This window comes from Astatotilapia calliptera, chromosome 7 (genome assembly GCF_900246225.1).
Source record: "Astatotilapia calliptera chromosome 7, fAstCal1.2, whole genome shotgun sequence".
Lineage (NCBI taxonomy): Eukaryota > Metazoa > Chordata > Actinopteri > Cichliformes > Cichlidae > Astatotilapia > Astatotilapia calliptera.
In genome coordinates this window covers 23,778,708-23,795,772 of record NC_039308.1, presented here as the reverse complement: position 1 = coordinate 23,795,772, position 17,065 = coordinate 23,778,708, and the positions used below count along the sequence as shown (strand labels likewise).

The 17,065-nt window shown below is 41.1% G+C and overlaps 1 protein-coding gene and 1 non-coding gene across 2 annotated transcripts; one reads left to right on the top strand and one right to left on the bottom strand.

The window, feature by feature from the left end:
* Positions 1-8,047, bottom strand: loxa (lysyl oxidase a). The gene is made up of 7 exons (XM_026173974.1): positions 7,230-8,047; positions 6,817-6,925; positions 6,225-6,356; positions 4,604-4,760; positions 601-696; positions 381-496; positions 1-263 (listed from the first exon to the last, which is right to left on the bottom strand). The coding sequence occupies exons 1-7, from the start codon at positions 7,846-7,848 to the stop codon at positions 257-259; spliced, it is 1,236 nt and encodes a 411-aa protein (XP_026029759.1). The 5' UTR covers positions 7,849-8,047; the 3' UTR covers positions 1-256.
* A 4,317-nt stretch (positions 8,048-12,364) lies between these two features.
* Positions 12,365-12,436, top strand: trnad-guc (transfer RNA aspartic acid (anticodon GUC)). The gene has a single exon. It is a non-coding gene; the product is annotated as a tRNA-Asp (tRNA).
* Positions 12,437-17,065: the final 4,629 nt, after the last annotated feature.

Below are 17,065 nucleotides of genomic sequence, written 5' to 3'. Positions count from 1 at the left end.
AAAAAACAAAGATTTCTTTTCCCACACAAGCAAAGAAAAATTCAACTTTATCTGCTGCTATAATAATCAGATGATTCCTACTTGTTCTTTCCTAAATTGGGAGTGATTACATTTTAAAGTGAATGCATGTCTTAAGAAAACAAAAAACCCTGTTTTTTTCTTTTATCTATGTTGCTTTATATGCTTTCATGTGCAGTCCTCTTCTTTGTCATTTACACAGTGTGTCCGCTGAGCCGCTGTGGATGACTGTCGTTCTTTAATATCTAAAAAAGTGAACACGTAAATAGTTTCTGTGTGAAAATCTTAATAAAAACAAATTAACCGATGGAGACAGTGAGAAATATTAGGACTAAAAGTGTCACCTCAGACATCGTACTTACGTTGACATGTGACAACCTGACACGTAGGCATAGTTGCCCGTGTAGCGAACATCACAGCGCACAATATTGTTGCTGTAGTCCGATTCTGGAACCTGGTAGTAAGGATTTACACTGATCTGTGGACAATATGGTTAAAGATCTGTTAGTAAAAGAAGAAATATTGATAAATGAAACTCTTTTAAAGGTGCTTTGGGAGGAAGTCATGGTATTTCTAACAAACCTTCAGGACATAGTTGCCAGGTTTCACATCTGTGATGTCAATCCACTGGCAGTCGATGTCTGCGTTGTAGGTATCATAACATCCCGGGCTCAGGCCCTGCGCGTTGGACAGCATCCATATAAAAAAAAGTATAAGCAAACTTTTACATGCAAAAAAACAAAACAGTATTTGATTTCAACCTGTTTTTCCCGTCATTATATAAAAAGAACGTTTTTGGTTTAATCCTGGAGGTGATTTTGGATCCAATGTCAACAAGAAGAGAGACCAAAATACAAGTTAAAATTACGAAAAAAAAACTGATGGAAAATTAGTCAACGTGCTGAAAAACTGACCACAGACGGTCATGCAGGTGAATCATCAGGAGAGACAGGAAATCATTAAATCACCATAAGAACTGGCTCATGCAGAAAGGAAATTCTAAAGCTGTTCTCTCAAACGCAGGAGCCTCGGGAAAACAGCAGAGCTTGTTTATGAAGCCCAACTCTCCTTTTTAGACACTTAAGAAACCAAATCATACGTCAGATTCTTCAGAATCTAAATGAATCAGAGGTACTGAAGTCTGGGAGCTCACATACAGGGAGTGCAGAATTATTAGGCAAGTTGTATTTTTGAGGAATAATTTTATTATTGAACAACAACCATGTTCTCAATGAACCCAAAAAACTCATTAATATCAAAGCTGAATGTTTTTGGAAGTAGATTTTAGTTTGTTTTTAGTTTGAGCTATTTTAGGGGGATATCTGTGTGTGCAGGGGACTATTACTGTGCATAATTATTAGGCAACTTAACAAAAAACAAATATATACCCATTTCAATTATTTATTTTTACCAGTGAAACCAATATAACATCTCCACATTCACAAATATACATTTCTGACATTCAAAAACAAAACAAAAACAAATCAGCGACCAATATAGCCACCTTATAGCCACAGACCTCCAATGGAGCTCTAACACCTCTGCGGTCTTAAAGAAGGCCCAACAGCGTCTCCACTTTCTGAGAATCCTCAGAAAAATGGACCTGAAGAAGGAGCTGCTGACCGTCTTCTACCGCTGCTCCATTGAAAGTGTGCTGACATATTGCATCGGTGTGTGGTTCTCCAGCTGCACCACAGCACACAGAAAGGCACTCCAGAGGGTCATCAACATGGCCCAAAAAATCATTGGACATCCTCTTCCCTCCCTGAAGGACCTGTACAGCACTCGCTGTCTCAAGAGGGCACGCAGCATCCTACGGGATTCACACACCCAGGACACCGGGTGTTTAAGCTGCTGCCGTCTGGCAGGAGGTTCAGGCTGCTGAGGTCCCGAACAAATAGACTCAAGGACAGCTTTTACAACAGGGCAATAGCCCTGATCAATGTAAATAGCTGACCTGACTGGATACCTCCCTGGACTTTTTAGGGGGAGGTAACAATGTTTAAAACGATAACAATAATATTTATATTTATAACAAGGTGCAATAATAATTAATGTGCAATAATAACAGTGTGCAATACACATACACTTATTCTTCTTTTTTATACTAAGTTAATATACTGTGTTGTGTTGTTTGTTACGTTGTGATGTGTCATATCGTGTCGTGTTGTGTTATATGTAGTGCCGACGTAGGACAGTTTTTCCAATTTCATTGTACTACTGTACTATGTATGACTGTGCAATGACAATAAAGAGTTATCTTATCTTATCTTATCTTATCTTATCTTATCTTTCTTTGCAAGGACACTCAAAAGCCTGCCATCCATGGATTCTGTCAGTGTCTTGATCTGTTCACCATCAACATTGCGTGCAGCAGCAACCACAGCCTCCCAGACACTGTTCAGAGAGGTGTACTGTTTTCCCTCCTTGTAAATCTCACATTTGATGATGGACCACAGGTTCTCAATGGGGTTCAGATCAGGTGAACAAGGAGGCCATGTCATTAGTTTTTCTTCTTTTATACCCTTTCTTGCCAGCCACGCTGTGGAGTACTTGGACGCGTGTGATGGAGCATTGTCCTGCATGAAAATCATGTTTTTCTTGAAGGATGCAGACTTCTTCCTGTACCACTGCTTGAAGAAGGTGTCTTCCAGAAACTGGCAGTAGGACTGGGAGTTGAGCTTGACTCCATCCTCAACCCGAAAAGGCCCCACAAGCTCATCTTTGATGATACCAGCCCAAACCAGTACTCCACCTCCACCTTGCTGGCGTCTGAGTCGGACTGGAGCTCTCTGCCCTTTACCAATCCAGCCACGGGCCCATCCATCTGGCCCATCAAGACTCACTCTCATTTCATCAGTCCATAAAACCTTAGAAAAACCAGTCTTGAGATATTTCTTGGCCCAGTCTTGACGTTTCAGCTTGTGTGTCTTGTTCAGTGGTGGTCGTCTTTCAGCCTTTCTTACCTTGGCCATGTCTCTGAGTATTGCACACCTTGTGCTTTTGGGCACTCCAGTGATGTTGCAGCTCTGAAATATGGCCAAACTGGTGGCAAGTGGCATCTTGGCAGCTGCACGCTTGACTTTTCTCAGTTCATGGGCAGTTATTTTGCGCCTTGGTTTTTCCACACGCTTCTTGCGACCCTGTTGACTGTTTTGAATGAAACGCTTGATTGTTGGATGATCACGCTTCAGAAACTTTGCAATTTTGAGACTGCTGCATCCCTCTGCAAGATATCTCACTATTTTTGACTTTTCTGAGCCTGTCAAGTCCTTCTTTTGACCCATTTTGCCAAAGGAAAGGAAGTTGCCTAATAATTATGCACACCTGATATAGGGTGTTGATGTCATTAGACCACACCCCTTCTCATTACAGAGATGCACATCACCTAATATGCTTAATTGGTAGTAGGCTTTCAAGCCTATACAGCTTGGAGTAAGACAACATGCATGAAGAGGTTGATGTGGACAAAATACTCATTTGCCTAATAATTCTGCACTCCCTGTATATGTCTCTTATAAATGCAATCTGCCAAGGACTTACAAAAAAACCTTTTCAAACTGAATTGTGCTGTACTGGGATACTTGAGTATAACAGATCTATTGTTAGTGTGATTTCCTATAAAAATGAAGCTCCCACCAAAAAAGTAATCCATGAAATTCAAGTCAAAAATAAAAACTATGGTTTCTACAGAGGTATTTAGTAAGTGAGCTTGTAAAGCAGTAGCTAGTTGCAAAATTCAAACTTTTTCCAACTTTGTCCTAACAGGAGCTAACTGGATAAATTTAGTACACTGTGGCAAAAAGAGGCAGCCAAAACAAGTTGTTTACACAGTGAACTTGTTAGGAAACAGCTGTACATCTGGCAGATAAAGCATGAACGTTTGAGCTGTGTTTCTACTAAATGCTAACCAACGCTTTCTGAGCAGCTTAACCTGGATTCATCTTTAAAAGGCGGCAGCAGACGACTTCTCTGTCTACAGAACGATCTCTTTACAGAAGACAGCTAAACAGCTGATATGTGTGTTTGTATCCTGAGTGAACTCAGTGAGGAGTTTATGGACTCAGCCGCTAGTTTCAGATACACACACAGTTACACACTTCTCTAAAAGATGTTGCCACAGCAGATGGCAGCGCATCAGCGATCTGCCAAATTTTTACACCAGATGCACTTTCTCATGCAACCCCTAAGGGATTTGTGTCTATTAATGGTCTCAAATAGGGGATTTTTTACATGTTAGGCGAACATGTAAACCACTGCACATGAAAGTAGCTTCCCCTCACTCATCACACAGTTTTCAGAAAACTAAGAAGGCAACACCCAATACGCTCAAACTAAGGCTTCAGAATGAGGCTTCTTAAATCGTAATGTTGGTTGTCATGGTAGCTAGTACATATTTTACATGTAGTTTATGAACCTGAAAGACTCTGAAGTGCTTAAATGTGCTGATGGTCACCTTTCTCCTTCCTCTGTGGATGTATCACCACGTATAACACCTTTCACGTATGCGCAATCTTGTCATGTGACCCTTTTCAAAGTAAGGTACAACCTTTACAGTTACATTTACAGCACTTATCTCTGAGACCTGAGTATGTGAGGTGCAGGCATATCGCCTGTAGTATCCATAGTCACAGGAAGTGTCCTCCAAGCAGAAGCTGGCCTTGTGGCCTTCTGCCACTGACCGCTGAGTGGTGGCATCCAGCAGATCGTAGTGGCTGAACTCATCCATGCTGTGGTAGTGCCTGTGGATCAGCAGCACAGTGACAGCAACTGAAGAAACAAGTCATTAAACTCAGTGAACTTCGCATCAGTGTGAAGTTTTCAAAGGTTTTCATTCATGAGCCAATAAACGCAGACTAATGTGTCAAATACATTTGGATCAAAAGGCTTCAAGTCACAGTGACTAAAACTATATTTTATTCGTCATATAGACGGTTATAGGAATAAGCATCTGGTTCACCTCCAGTAGCAGGAAGAAAGAGTTCATTCAATGAAACAAAAGCAATCTGGTTTTTAACATCAGCTGACTTTCAAAACACGGAAAAATATCTATAGAGTCTACATAAATGGTTTCCTGGCTCTCTGTCAAAAGTGCTCCATCTTGGGGAGTCGCTCAGAGGACCGCTTGCTTCACAGCATAACTATGGACTGAGGTAGTTTTTCTGGAAACACCAGTCACATTTCTGTAAGTTCAAACATGGGACAAAAATACTAGCAGGTTTTCTTTTGGGCATAATATCCTCGTCATACAGCTTTAATGACTTTGCAGATGTAAATGAATGAAATGTTTAATTAGGCTACTCTAGATTTAGATTGAAAAGACAGGCTCTTTGTGTCTTAATGTTGAGCTTGAAAAAACAGAAGATTTCCTCTTCAAATGCCTAAAGATACAGCTAAAACTTGTGTTGAGATGTTGTTCCAGATATCAAATCTCTGCAAAAATATAAAAACAGCCAAAAGTAACACAGCTGTGGTTCAACAGGGGGTGCCATACCACAACTGCAGACTGCAACAGACAACCAGTAATTCTGGTAGCATCTCCTGAAAAACACTTTTAATGTCCAAACACCGCCCCTGTTCTTTAAATCATAGTCTTGATAAACATCAGCCTGGAAGTAGAAGAAGAAATGTCGATGGAATGATGGATGGACTGAGACGTGACTTTCCAAAGCTTCTCACTTCACACTCAGGGCAGAATTCCCAGACTGAGTTTAGAGCTGGTTTTTGTTCATTTAAATGTCTTTTTAAAAGTCCCTCCTAAGTTCATGTATTTATATATTAATACACTCAGTATGTTTGATATTTCAGCTGCAGAGATATTTTAGCATGCAGAGTCAAGCTGAGATGTACTGTAAATGCATCCAAACAGCCATTTTTTTCTGAGACTTTCATTAATATTTGAATATTTTCTGGATCAAACCACTTTTCATTCCCCCCCCCCCGCAGTATCTGGAGAAACAATCATCTCAAGCTCTCAAGCTTTTCTATACATGTGTGTCTTTTTCTCTTTTTTGGTTCTTTGGGTTTATGGAAACCTCATATACCTGGAAAAACTGCAGTGCAGACACCTTAACAATTGTCTCGTGGAGACAAAAAGGAGCACATAAAGTCAGTTTGGGGTGTCAGTTTAATGCAACGACATGTCACAGAGACTCTTTGTCTGAGTGACGATGAGGTGGACAGCACTGGCATGACATTATACTCACTGGTGACAGCTGTGCCACTCCCAGGAGTAACGTGGCCTGTTGGGGAGGAAGTCTGCGGTGCCCTGGTTCTTGACTTTCTGAGGAAACCTCAGCAGCATGCGGCTATCGTAGTCTCGTGCTCTATAGGCGGAACTGTAGACAGGATACAAAGATAAAAAGATTTTAACCCCCCCAAAAACACTATTATAGGTGAACACAGTGATGTCACTAAGATTTGTTTTCCCTGCTACATACCCTCTTCTGAGTTGAGCCAGTTCATGTGTAAATGGTGGGTGGAAATTTTTTTTTAAAAGGCAAAGTGGTTGTTTGGGTTAGTTTTCAATAATGTGTTTACCATTCAGGCTTTCTCTCCCAGAGGAGGCTATGATTAAACTTTTACAGAAATCCTCCACACCACCCCCTCTGCACCATCAGCGGCAGGATTTGGTTAATTTTACCTCATCTCATGCTCCCACTGGGCAGCTTTCACCCGCAAACACTTTAAAGTGGTTGTTATGGCTGAGAACTCTCTGAATCACACTCAAAAGCGGGTGCGCTTTTTTCTTTCACTTTTTTTTTTTCTCCTCGTGGACCAGTCCTGACAGCAGTCTACCTTGACAAACAATTTTCTTCAGCCGCACATCTCAGGTTGTACATCGGGACTCTCTGGACGTAGGCCGAGGCTTGGATGTAGTATGGGTCAGGAACCAGATCAGGGAGACCTACAATACACCACATAATGATGACACATAATCTCCATTATAATGCAATAAAAACAGATCAACAAGTAGGAAATTTTTCACACATAAAAAGCAAAAAATGCTGAAATTTAGAGGCAAAAGAGGCACTAATTGACAAACTGGTTACTTGAGTGACTGTTTTTGATATGAAACATGCTTCCATCTTATGTTTTAATGTTAATATTTTGATATAGTAGCTATTCATATAGTTCCCTGCTCCACTCTGTGTTTAACAACTATCTTTCTGCTAATTTAAATGTCTTAAGGGCACTTTTCCCATTCTTACCGTACTGATGATACCTTGTGCCATATCCGGGTCTCGCTCTCTCCCTTGGTCTCTCGTAAACGTCATAGTAATTGTAATATGGATTATCGGTGTCAATGGACTTGTAGGGATCGTATGGATCGTCTCCCACCATCATGTCTTCTCTCCTGACATCGACCTGCTCTTGGGTATCATTTACTCTCCGGCTCCTCTGCGTCCCTGTGCGCTCACCGGGACGCGCTTGGTGATGCTGGCGGTGTTCCTGGCCTCTCACGAGCCTCTGGATCGGCAGCGGGAGGCTGCGCTGGCCCTGCGGGTTGGAGGCCGGCCGGGGAGGCTGCTGCTGGGCCACCGGTTGTCTCTGGGTGTCCGCATCCCGGATGATTGTGACAGGTCGCTCCTGCACTCGCTCCTGCGTTGCGCCCCTGCGTCTGGCCGGCTGATACTCAGACCCTTGGCTTAGAATGCTAAATATCTTGCCGTTGTGTGACCACTGTAGCGTCTGCCGGAGGGCCCCTCTTTGGTCATTCCCTTGCTGTGTTCCCGGATTCCTTTGAGACTGAGCAGCCTGCAGGGTGAAAACAAATAAATAGACCCAGGAGTATGCGTAAAGCGGTGTGCCAAACACGCGCAATCCCATTGTGCACACGGTTAAAGGAAACGGTGACAAAGCGACTGTTATAACGAGGTTGTCTTTGACTCAGTTATCCTTCATTTATGTCTGAAGGATACTCCGTGAGCAGTGAGGAAAAGCTAAGTTTCAGTGTATCCGTGTAAACTCATAACGCTCTGCAGCAGATGCACTCTGTGAGACGACGGCGATGATGATGACGAGGAGGAGGAGTTCAGCATTTAGAGTTGCTGGTTCTGTTGCACAATCTAGTGCTGCTGCTCATATAACAACTGGAAGTGCTATCGTGCCCAGCCAAGAGTGTTTGATAACTGCTCAGTCTGGCAAATTTAACAGCAGTAAAACCTTTTTTCTTCAGCACAAAGAGGAAACACGTATGTCTGTGCATCACACAGACACAGCAGCAGACGAAAGCTTTTTTTGTGAATCCATTTCGTTTTAGTCATGATGAATAATATGTCCCATTTCTTTGAAATGTCTCTATACTGTCTCCATTCCTTTCTTTTTCCAGCCAGATTTATAAAAAGTCATGATAAACTTTTGTCCTGACTGTTGGATGAACTCCCAAACATACACCCTGCAACACCCTGTGCCAAAACTTTATTCACTCATCCATTATTTTTCTTTCATAGGAGAATTTCAAACCTAAACATGACTCTTTGATGGCCATGCAACACTTTCTGGGAAACCATCTGCCACATATCCACCCTCCAACCTCAACCCTAGCTGCACTGGAGCTTTGCTGAAAACGTGAAACACACATCACATGCAAAATTTTTTTGCAAAAGTCACAATTAGTCTGTCCCGAGGAACCTCTAGTGATACTTGATATCTGCTTGACTGTCTGGCAGCTGACTGCTAAACTCTGTTCTTCTGCTGATAAATCCAAATCATTTGCTGCAGTCTAGTCAAATCACTGCCCTGGTGGTGACACCAGATGTATAATGCATATGTTGAGAAACTTAATCCACGGTTCTTTCTTTCTCTCTCTCTCTTGCAAACGAGGAAGTTTTTTCTAGCATCTACACAATTGACCGCAGGAAGCCTGCTGCTAAACCACAGTAAACGGTCACAAGGATTTTACAGCTTCTCAAATCGCAAAGTTTTATGAGAACAACCGACTTAAAGGGAAAGAATCTGGATTGTATTAGATTATATATGCTTCCAACATGTACGAATGCAATATATCTTTAAAAACACAAAATTCACAAGCAAGCAAAGTAGCTGCACGACACATCTTGATTCATTTTAGTCAAGTTGTGAGGAAAAAGGGAAAAAAAGAGCATTAAAAAAGAATTAGACCTCATGTGACACACGGCTGTTTAATGAATACGGGAAAAAATAAAAACAAATTTTCTGTATCACAGATCATTTGGTGTCTTATTGCTAGCAGATGACTCCAAACAATACTGCATTTTATTTCTCTAAACAGTACCTGAAAAAGTTACCTGACAGGAAAATTCTACACCTGTACTTATTTTCTTTGATTTAGTTCTAGTTCTTGATGGGTTTTAAATCTGTGTCTGAAAATTAGGCAAAAAAAAAAAAATGTTGCTGAAACTGAAATCTGTGCCTGGGAGTTACCTTCAGCTGTGGAGTTAAGTGCCGGTCATTAGTGTCACAAAAAATGGTAATAACACTATTTAGAACATTTAACCTTTATTTCAGTTCACACACAGTTTGAAAGTGAGCACCAACACTGGAGCAGCTTATGGTTGTTATTTTGGGGGTTCTGGGTTTTCCTCAAGGTTGTGTCATTGATGATGATGATGATGATGATGGGGGTAATTTAAATTTCTTGTTTTCTCTTTCTTTTTTCATCCCCAAATGACTTGTGTTACTTGTTGGAGGAGTTAAGCACTATGAAAATCTTCAACCTTTACAGGGTGTTTTACATATTCACCATAAAAGTAACAAAAAAAGCCCTTATACATACTTTTCCTCTGCCCATTTTAAGGCTGTGAAATTTCCAATTTTCCAATCACTTTTTGGATGACAACACCAGGTTGTTTTTAAACTTCACAACCCATCTCATTAGGATCTTTTGAGCAGTGACACATTTTCTTCTTCTTCTTTCAGCTGCTCCCTTTAAGAGACCCGGAGAGGGTCATCAGCCTCCATCTCTCCATGTTACTACCATGCTCCTCTGTCACACTAACTCTCTGCATTGTCCTCCCTCACTACATCAATGAATCTTTGCTGTGGTCTCCCTCTTTTCCTTCTTCTTGGCACCTCCATATTCACCGTTAAGGGGCGATCGTGGCTCAAGAGTTGGGAGGTCGCCTTGTAATTGGAAGGTTGCTGGTTTGAGCCCCGGCTTTGACAGCCTCGGTCGTTGTGTCCTTGGGCAAGACACTTCACCGTTTGCCTACTGGTGGTGGTCAGAGGGCCCAGTGGCGGGAGTGTCCGGCAGCCTCGCCTCTGTCACTGCGCCCCAGGGTGGCTGCGGCTACAATGTAGCTTACCATCACCAGTGTGTGAATGTGTGTGTGAATGGGTGGATGACTGGATGTGTAAAGTGCTTTAGGGTCCTTAGGGACTAGTAAAGCGCTATACAAATACAGGCCATTTACCATTTCCAATATCTCCACTATCCTCTGCACATGTACAGGCCATCTCTCTGACTTTGTCTGCTCGAACCGAGCTGGGCATCTGATCTTGTCCATTCTCAATGGAAATGTTCACACCTTCAGCTCGGCCTCCTCTTTTTATGTCACTGCCACCATCTCCAAACCATACATCACAGCAGGTCTCACTGCCACCTTGTAAACCTTCCCTTTCACTCACCCTTTTCAACACTTGTCTCCACCCTGCCTGCACTCTCTTATTTACCTCTCTTGTGCTTTGTCTGTTGCTTTGGATTACCACTGGTATTTGAACTCGCCTGCCTTCACTACATCTACTCCTTGCAGCTTCACTTTTCCATCTGCTTCCCTCTCATTCACACACATGTATTCTGTCTTGTTGTACTGACTTTTATTCCTCTTCTCCCCCAACTTCTCCAGGCTCGTTACTACCTGGTCCCTATTTTCACTACAGATCACTATATCGTCTGTGAACATCATAGTCCACGGAGCCTCCTGCCTGACCTCAGCTGTTACCCTGTCCATCACACTAACTTAAAAGGAAACTCTAGCAGTTTTCTGTACCAAGGTTTGTAACCAGATTTGGTTATAACACTTTACAAAGTAACACATTACTGTAATTACATTACATTTTTCAATAACTCAGTCAGGGACTGTACTAAATTCAGCAATCACATTATAGCTACAATTATGTCGTTATTTGGGTTACAAAAGTTCTTCAGTTGTCTGCATCCCAGGTGGACAGAACGATAGAAACATCTAACATATATCTTCCTGTTCACTTGCTACAATTAGCTGATGTTAGTGCGTGTGCAGGAGGAGGGCAAATGGTGGCGGTCTTCAAGAGTGGAGACATGCACTTTACTTTTATTTTTATTGCACAAAAGACAAGAGGACGTTAATAAACTGAAAACTGCGTCCAGGAGAGAAACTACTGCATTAAACTGCTAACACAGCGTCAACTCTTTGCAACCATCTGCGCAGACAGCATGTTAGCTAACGCTAAGCTAGCAGAGAACCCAGAGTGATGATGAAGCAGAGTGTGGACCCCAGCCCTGCAGCCAGGCCCTGAACTTAAAAAGGTAACAAAGGCAGTGATGAACAGTTAAGCTTACAGCCGCCGTTTCTACCTTTTCAGGTGAAACACTGTACTAATAACAGTAAAGCTTATTTGTGCTTGTTTCCATCTTTGCTTGTTTACATACCTAAATTACATACCTAAATTCTAAAAGAAATATTGCATATGTGTCCTCATTAGGATTAGAGGGTTGTGTTGGTTTGTGGGACTGTAGACTACTGTTTGCATTTTTAGTAATATTAACGAGTATTTACAGGACGTTATTTAACTTATCTAGTCGTTATAATGTATTGCACTGCATCAAGGTGTCACTATATCACAAAGCTGCTTTTTAAATCAAATTAAAACATTTAAAAAGATGAAACAATACTATGTAGGTACTCTTTTAAGCATTGCACTCGAATTAATACAAATAAATGCGTATGTGATTTACAACAATAATATTGCGGTTTCGGTGCATCCATGCTGCACTCTGTTTGGATTTATTAAAAACACTGATGTCAAGCTACACACTTTTTTACATTTTTATGCTGGTTATAAATCATCTAGCTCACATAAAAAACATTTTAGTAGGACTCGTTCTTCTGGAGAAGTGGCAGCTTTCCAGTTTCTTGATAGCAGTTTGCACATGTGCCTCCGATGGCTTGGTGAATTTAGTCAGCCATAGTTAGCAACGTAATAACCAGAATCATAGTACAGTGGTAATGATTCGAACTCAGATTCTTTATGAAAATGAAGACACGTAGAAAGGATTCGAACCGTGGTCACATTCTTTTCACAGCAAAAAGGCGCCGCTTGGGAAGGAAACAACTCCTCGTTGACACACATAGCATTGCAATGCGGCTACTAGCTTAACAGCTAATCCTCGTTAGTATAGTGGTTAGTATCCCCGCCTGTCACGCGGGAGACCGGGGTTCGATTCCCCGACGGGGAGGCTCTTTTTTTTTTTCTTCTTCTTCTTTTTTTAAACTATATATATGAGAAATTAACTTAGCACCATCAGTTTTATTTTAAAAACCAAATCAAAACAGGCTTTAGAGAAGATTAAATAAACACAAGTAAATAAAAAAAAAACACAGTAAATGAAGATTAGATGTGTGACTAAATACGAAATAAAGCCAAATTATAACCAAACTATATAACGGTCCATGGCTGATCTAAACTACCATTAACCAGCCCCGTTGCTAGCCATCTTGTTCTTCCCTATATTAAGTTATGAATATTTGACCTAACATTTCAAGAGTGTTAAAAACAAATTTGACAAAAATTTCTGAATTAAATGTCAAATAAAATAAGTAAAGAGAAAAATAGATGCTAAAAATACTTTATAGGCTAAAAATGGGCTCGATTTAATGGTAGAGTAAACTGATTGAATCATACTGTAAATTACAGTTAAGCCAGCTGTATTGTTCTTGGATAATGACAGACACACATCATCTCGCTGTTGGAGGGAGGTTTAAGCTTGTGCAAACTGTGAGTCAGAGCCAGTTACAAGAGCTTGAAAAAGTATATTGACCTTGTAGTGAATCTGTTGATCTAAAGGTACATGTGGATACAGAAGAAGGTCCCAAAGTCTAATTTATCCAGTTGATACATGGAACCTGGCTTCGCAATAATCAGGATTAAAAAACGATGGCCTTAAATGATAGAAAAGCAAACTCTTATGAAAAAGCTGCAACAGCAATATAATCCACTGCTGTTGCGCAACTGTTTTCTGTCTTCAGTTTGTCTTCTAGATGCCGTCTAACCATTTGAATTTGAACTATTTGGGATCTTTTCCAGAATAAATCTGCTATTAAAGCCCGCCTTTTAGCCAAGACATGATTGTGCTGTTGCTTTTAGGATGACTAACATACATTCTGCATAACAACAGTTATTCCAAAGAGTGAAAACTTTGTACACGTGTTCCCGGGTTGCCTCCTCCTCCCTTCCTTGGAACACCGGAGAGACAGCCAGAACCAGCTGTACTAGGTCACTGATGTATTTCGTTCATATTTCATTGAAATTTCTTCTCTCTCCCTCCTTCGAGGGCAGCGCAGCGTTCGCTCACACAGCTTGGAGACACATCTGCAAGGAATTAACCCAGTTCTTTTGTCCACGTCGCTGGAATTCACCCCGGTTCCTGACTTTTTGGGCACTCATTTGAGCTAAAAGAATTTGACAAAAAATCCGCGTCTGGGATGCAGAATATGGAGGAGGGGACAGACTCCTGCATAATAACACCACTGTGTAAAACACAAAAAAGACACTTTCATAATGCTAAATTTATCAAAAATCAGCACCAGTTTTCAGTGCCATCATTGACTCAACATCTGTACTTATGTCTGATTCTTTTTTATAAGAAGCTACTAGTATGATGTAATCCCCACAGAGGTACTTTGGGACTTAAAGAAGTCCTTAAAACATGTTTAAAATCCAGGTTCAGCTTTATAATGAATATAACTTTCTTAAATGTCTCCTGGATTTAGTTTCATGACATCCTGGTGATCTCATCGCAGTGAAAGAGGACCACACACACACACACACACACACAGACACACAAACACACACACACACACACACACACACACATTAAATTAAAGCCTACTTCCTCTCTTCTGCGTCCAGGATTCCAACCTTCAGTCCCACAACAGTTTGCTTCTCCTGATCACAGATTTGTACACTCTCAGATTTACACTCAGGCTTCCCCTCCTCCCTCATCGAATAAAGCTCAGCTCAGACCTCTATGACAGAAACAGACAATTCAAATATTTTCTCCTCTCTCATAAATGGTGGGTTTCCATTACTGTTGGAGCACCCAAGCTGGGGCTTGCACTACACACACACACAAACACACACAGTCTGGTGGACTACGTGGCAATCTGCACATACACTGACGTTTTTGTAACCGGGAGGAGGAGGAGGAAGAGGAGTGCTTTATCAAGACAGAACCAAGCAAACTTTACATTATGCAGTGACTCGTGCTGATTTATATTTCTCACTCCCAGTATCTGCTTTTATTTTATTTCTGAAGGGATCTGTTTGTTCAATCACACAACAAGAAACAGCTGTTTCTAATAATCCTGCAAGTTATCGTTTGGCGAATACACTGAAACTGCACTTTTATCAACATCCCTGATCTGACTTTAACCGGGACTCGGGCAAAGGTGGAGACTTTGCTATTGAAATAATGTGATTTAGCTTTTTTTTTTGTAAATTTTGCTTTGCCTTGTTTTTGTCAACTAACACCCAAAGAAAACAACTCTCTCATTAGCTGCTAATAGTTCACTATTTCCGCAAGGTAATTGCTAACCACACTGTTTGGTACTGAGCAGATGGGATATGGTTGGTTTTCAGACCCTTTAACTGAAAACTATGGGAGCAGTGAAAGTGAACCAGAACAGTAAAGTTGGGTTGTGAGGAGGATGCCAAGGCATCAGATGAAAAGCAGTAAAGTAAAGCTGGGTGCAGCCACAGTGGGGGTGAGATAACTGTCTGTGGAGAAAGCTTCCACTTTGCAATCATAGTCTAGTAAACCACTATTCATCCACCTTCGTACTGTTTACATGTCATTTATCAAGAAACAGAAGGCTAAGTTCATTTAATGGACGTCTTTGCTTAATTTGGCTGAAGTTTGAGGGTTTCCTGAGCAATAAAGCATCAGAAAATCAGGAATAAATGCACTGCTGAACTTTGAACATGGTGCCACAAGTCAGAAAGTTGTGAGTGTAAATCTTGGTCCCTCGTCCCTGTACAGGTTTGCATGTTTCTTCCCACGCTCACCCCTCTTTCCTCTGTATACTCCATTTTCCTCCCGCAGTGAGAACACATGCCGCCCAGGTGGGCTGGAAAACATGCAGTAAGCTAAACACAGGTGTAAGTCTTACCAAGTAAGTGTTAGCCCGTCTGTCATTTCCATCACATCCAGCTCATGATGGCAGGTTAGACTTCTGTAATACCTTTACAATGACAAAACCAAATCAATAAATCGGCAAATAAACAAACACGTTATTTTTCTCATTCATACTTAAGTTTAAGCTTTTCACCTGTCAACATAAGCAACCAGCAGGAGATCATTTGCTATGCCGCGGATTTGCTTTGACTTTCATAAAGGGATTTGGTTTGCACAAACTAGTGCAAACCACCTAAAAGAGTGGTTTTTGAGAATTAAGTTAAAAACCAAAACAGAATCTGTACAATTCTAGTGAGTTTGAAGGTCAGTATTTGGTGTGACTACCTCTATTCTTCAGCACAGTCTGAACTCTCTTAGGCAGCTTTCTTAAAATTTCTTAAAGTAGTCTTTCAGGAATAGTTCGCCAGGCTTCTTAAAGGAAAATCAAAGTCCTTCTTTGTATATTGGCTGCCTTTCGTTCTGTTCTCTGTCAAATATGATCCCACTCTGCTACAATATTGTAGAGGTTTGGACTCTGGGGAGGCCAGTCCATGACTCATAGCATAGTTCCACTGTGTGTGTTTCTATCCAGGCATGCTTTTATTGCATCCATAGTGTGTTGGGGATTCTTGTCAGGCTGAAAATGAAGCTGTTAACAATCAGATGCCCAAACACCCCTTGCTGAAATGAAATGAAATCCAAACCATTACAGAGCCTCCACTCACACTCACTGTTGTACCTCTCTCCCAACTGCCTCCATACATACTGACAACAATATTGGAAAGAAGTTGTAAGTTTGGATTCATCCCTCTATAAGACTGTTTCCACTGACTTTCAGTCCAGTTCTTGTGTAATGTGGGATACCTCAGCCTTTTCTCCCCTCCTTAACCATGGCTTCTTGACAGACATCTTTCCACCGAGACCTTTTGTGATGAAGCATAAGTGAACAGTAGATGGATCAATTGACGAGCCAGATACATTTCTCAGGTCCTGTGTCTGATTTTTCTGTGGATTTCTTATGGATATTAGTTTTAGATACTATTCACCTGTTGTAGACAGTGTTTTTAGGACTGCTACTTCTTTTTTTGTCCTCCACTTGTCTACTTTCCTTAAAATTTTAAGGAAACACTCTACACCAGCGGTCCCCAACCCCCGGGCCTCGGACCGGTCCGTGAGTCGTTTGGTACCGGGCCACGAGAGTTGAGGCTCAGGTGTGAAATGTGTGGTTTTCAGGGTTTTTATCGGTTTTCAGCGTTATTTTGTTATTGTTTTTATTGTTAACTCGGTTTTCCTGGGTCTTTTCACGTGTGTTATGAATAAATCTTCTTTTTTTCGGTACCGGTACTAGTTTTATTTTGTTGTATTTATCCGCGACACCTTAAAGGCCGGCCCGTGAAAATATTGTGGGGCGTAAACCGGTCCGTGGCGCAAAAAAGGTTGGAGACCGCTGCTCTACACTATATCGAGATATGTCAAGTTTTCAGCTAATTGCTCTTTGGGAATCAAAACTGTGTTATTAGATTCAGCTATAGAAATGGGAACAAATGATCTGTGTCTAAAGAAAATTTTCTAAAGATACAAATTAAAATTAGTTCTTTGCTATGTGTAGACAAAATATTGATTTATCCCTCGAGTTAGTGGCCTTTTTATGTTTAAACGATTCATAGGTCAGTATTAATTGACATAACAAAC

What these genes read in the sequence shown, in the direction of transcription:
- loxa (XM_026173974.1), bottom strand. Translation starts at nt 7,848, where the DNA reads ATGGGATTGCGCGTGTTTGGCACACCGCTTTACGCATACTCCTGGGTC. An exon ending in CACAAGGTATCATCAGTACG is followed by an intron (nt 6,926 to 7,229) that starts GTAAGAATGGGA and finishes GGTGTATTGTAG; the next exon opens with GTCTCCCTGATCTGGTTCCT. An exon ending in CTGGCAACTATGTCCTGAAG is followed by an intron (nt 497 to 600) that starts GTTTGTTAGAAA and finishes TATTGTCCACAG; the next exon opens with ATCAGTGTAAATCCTTACTA.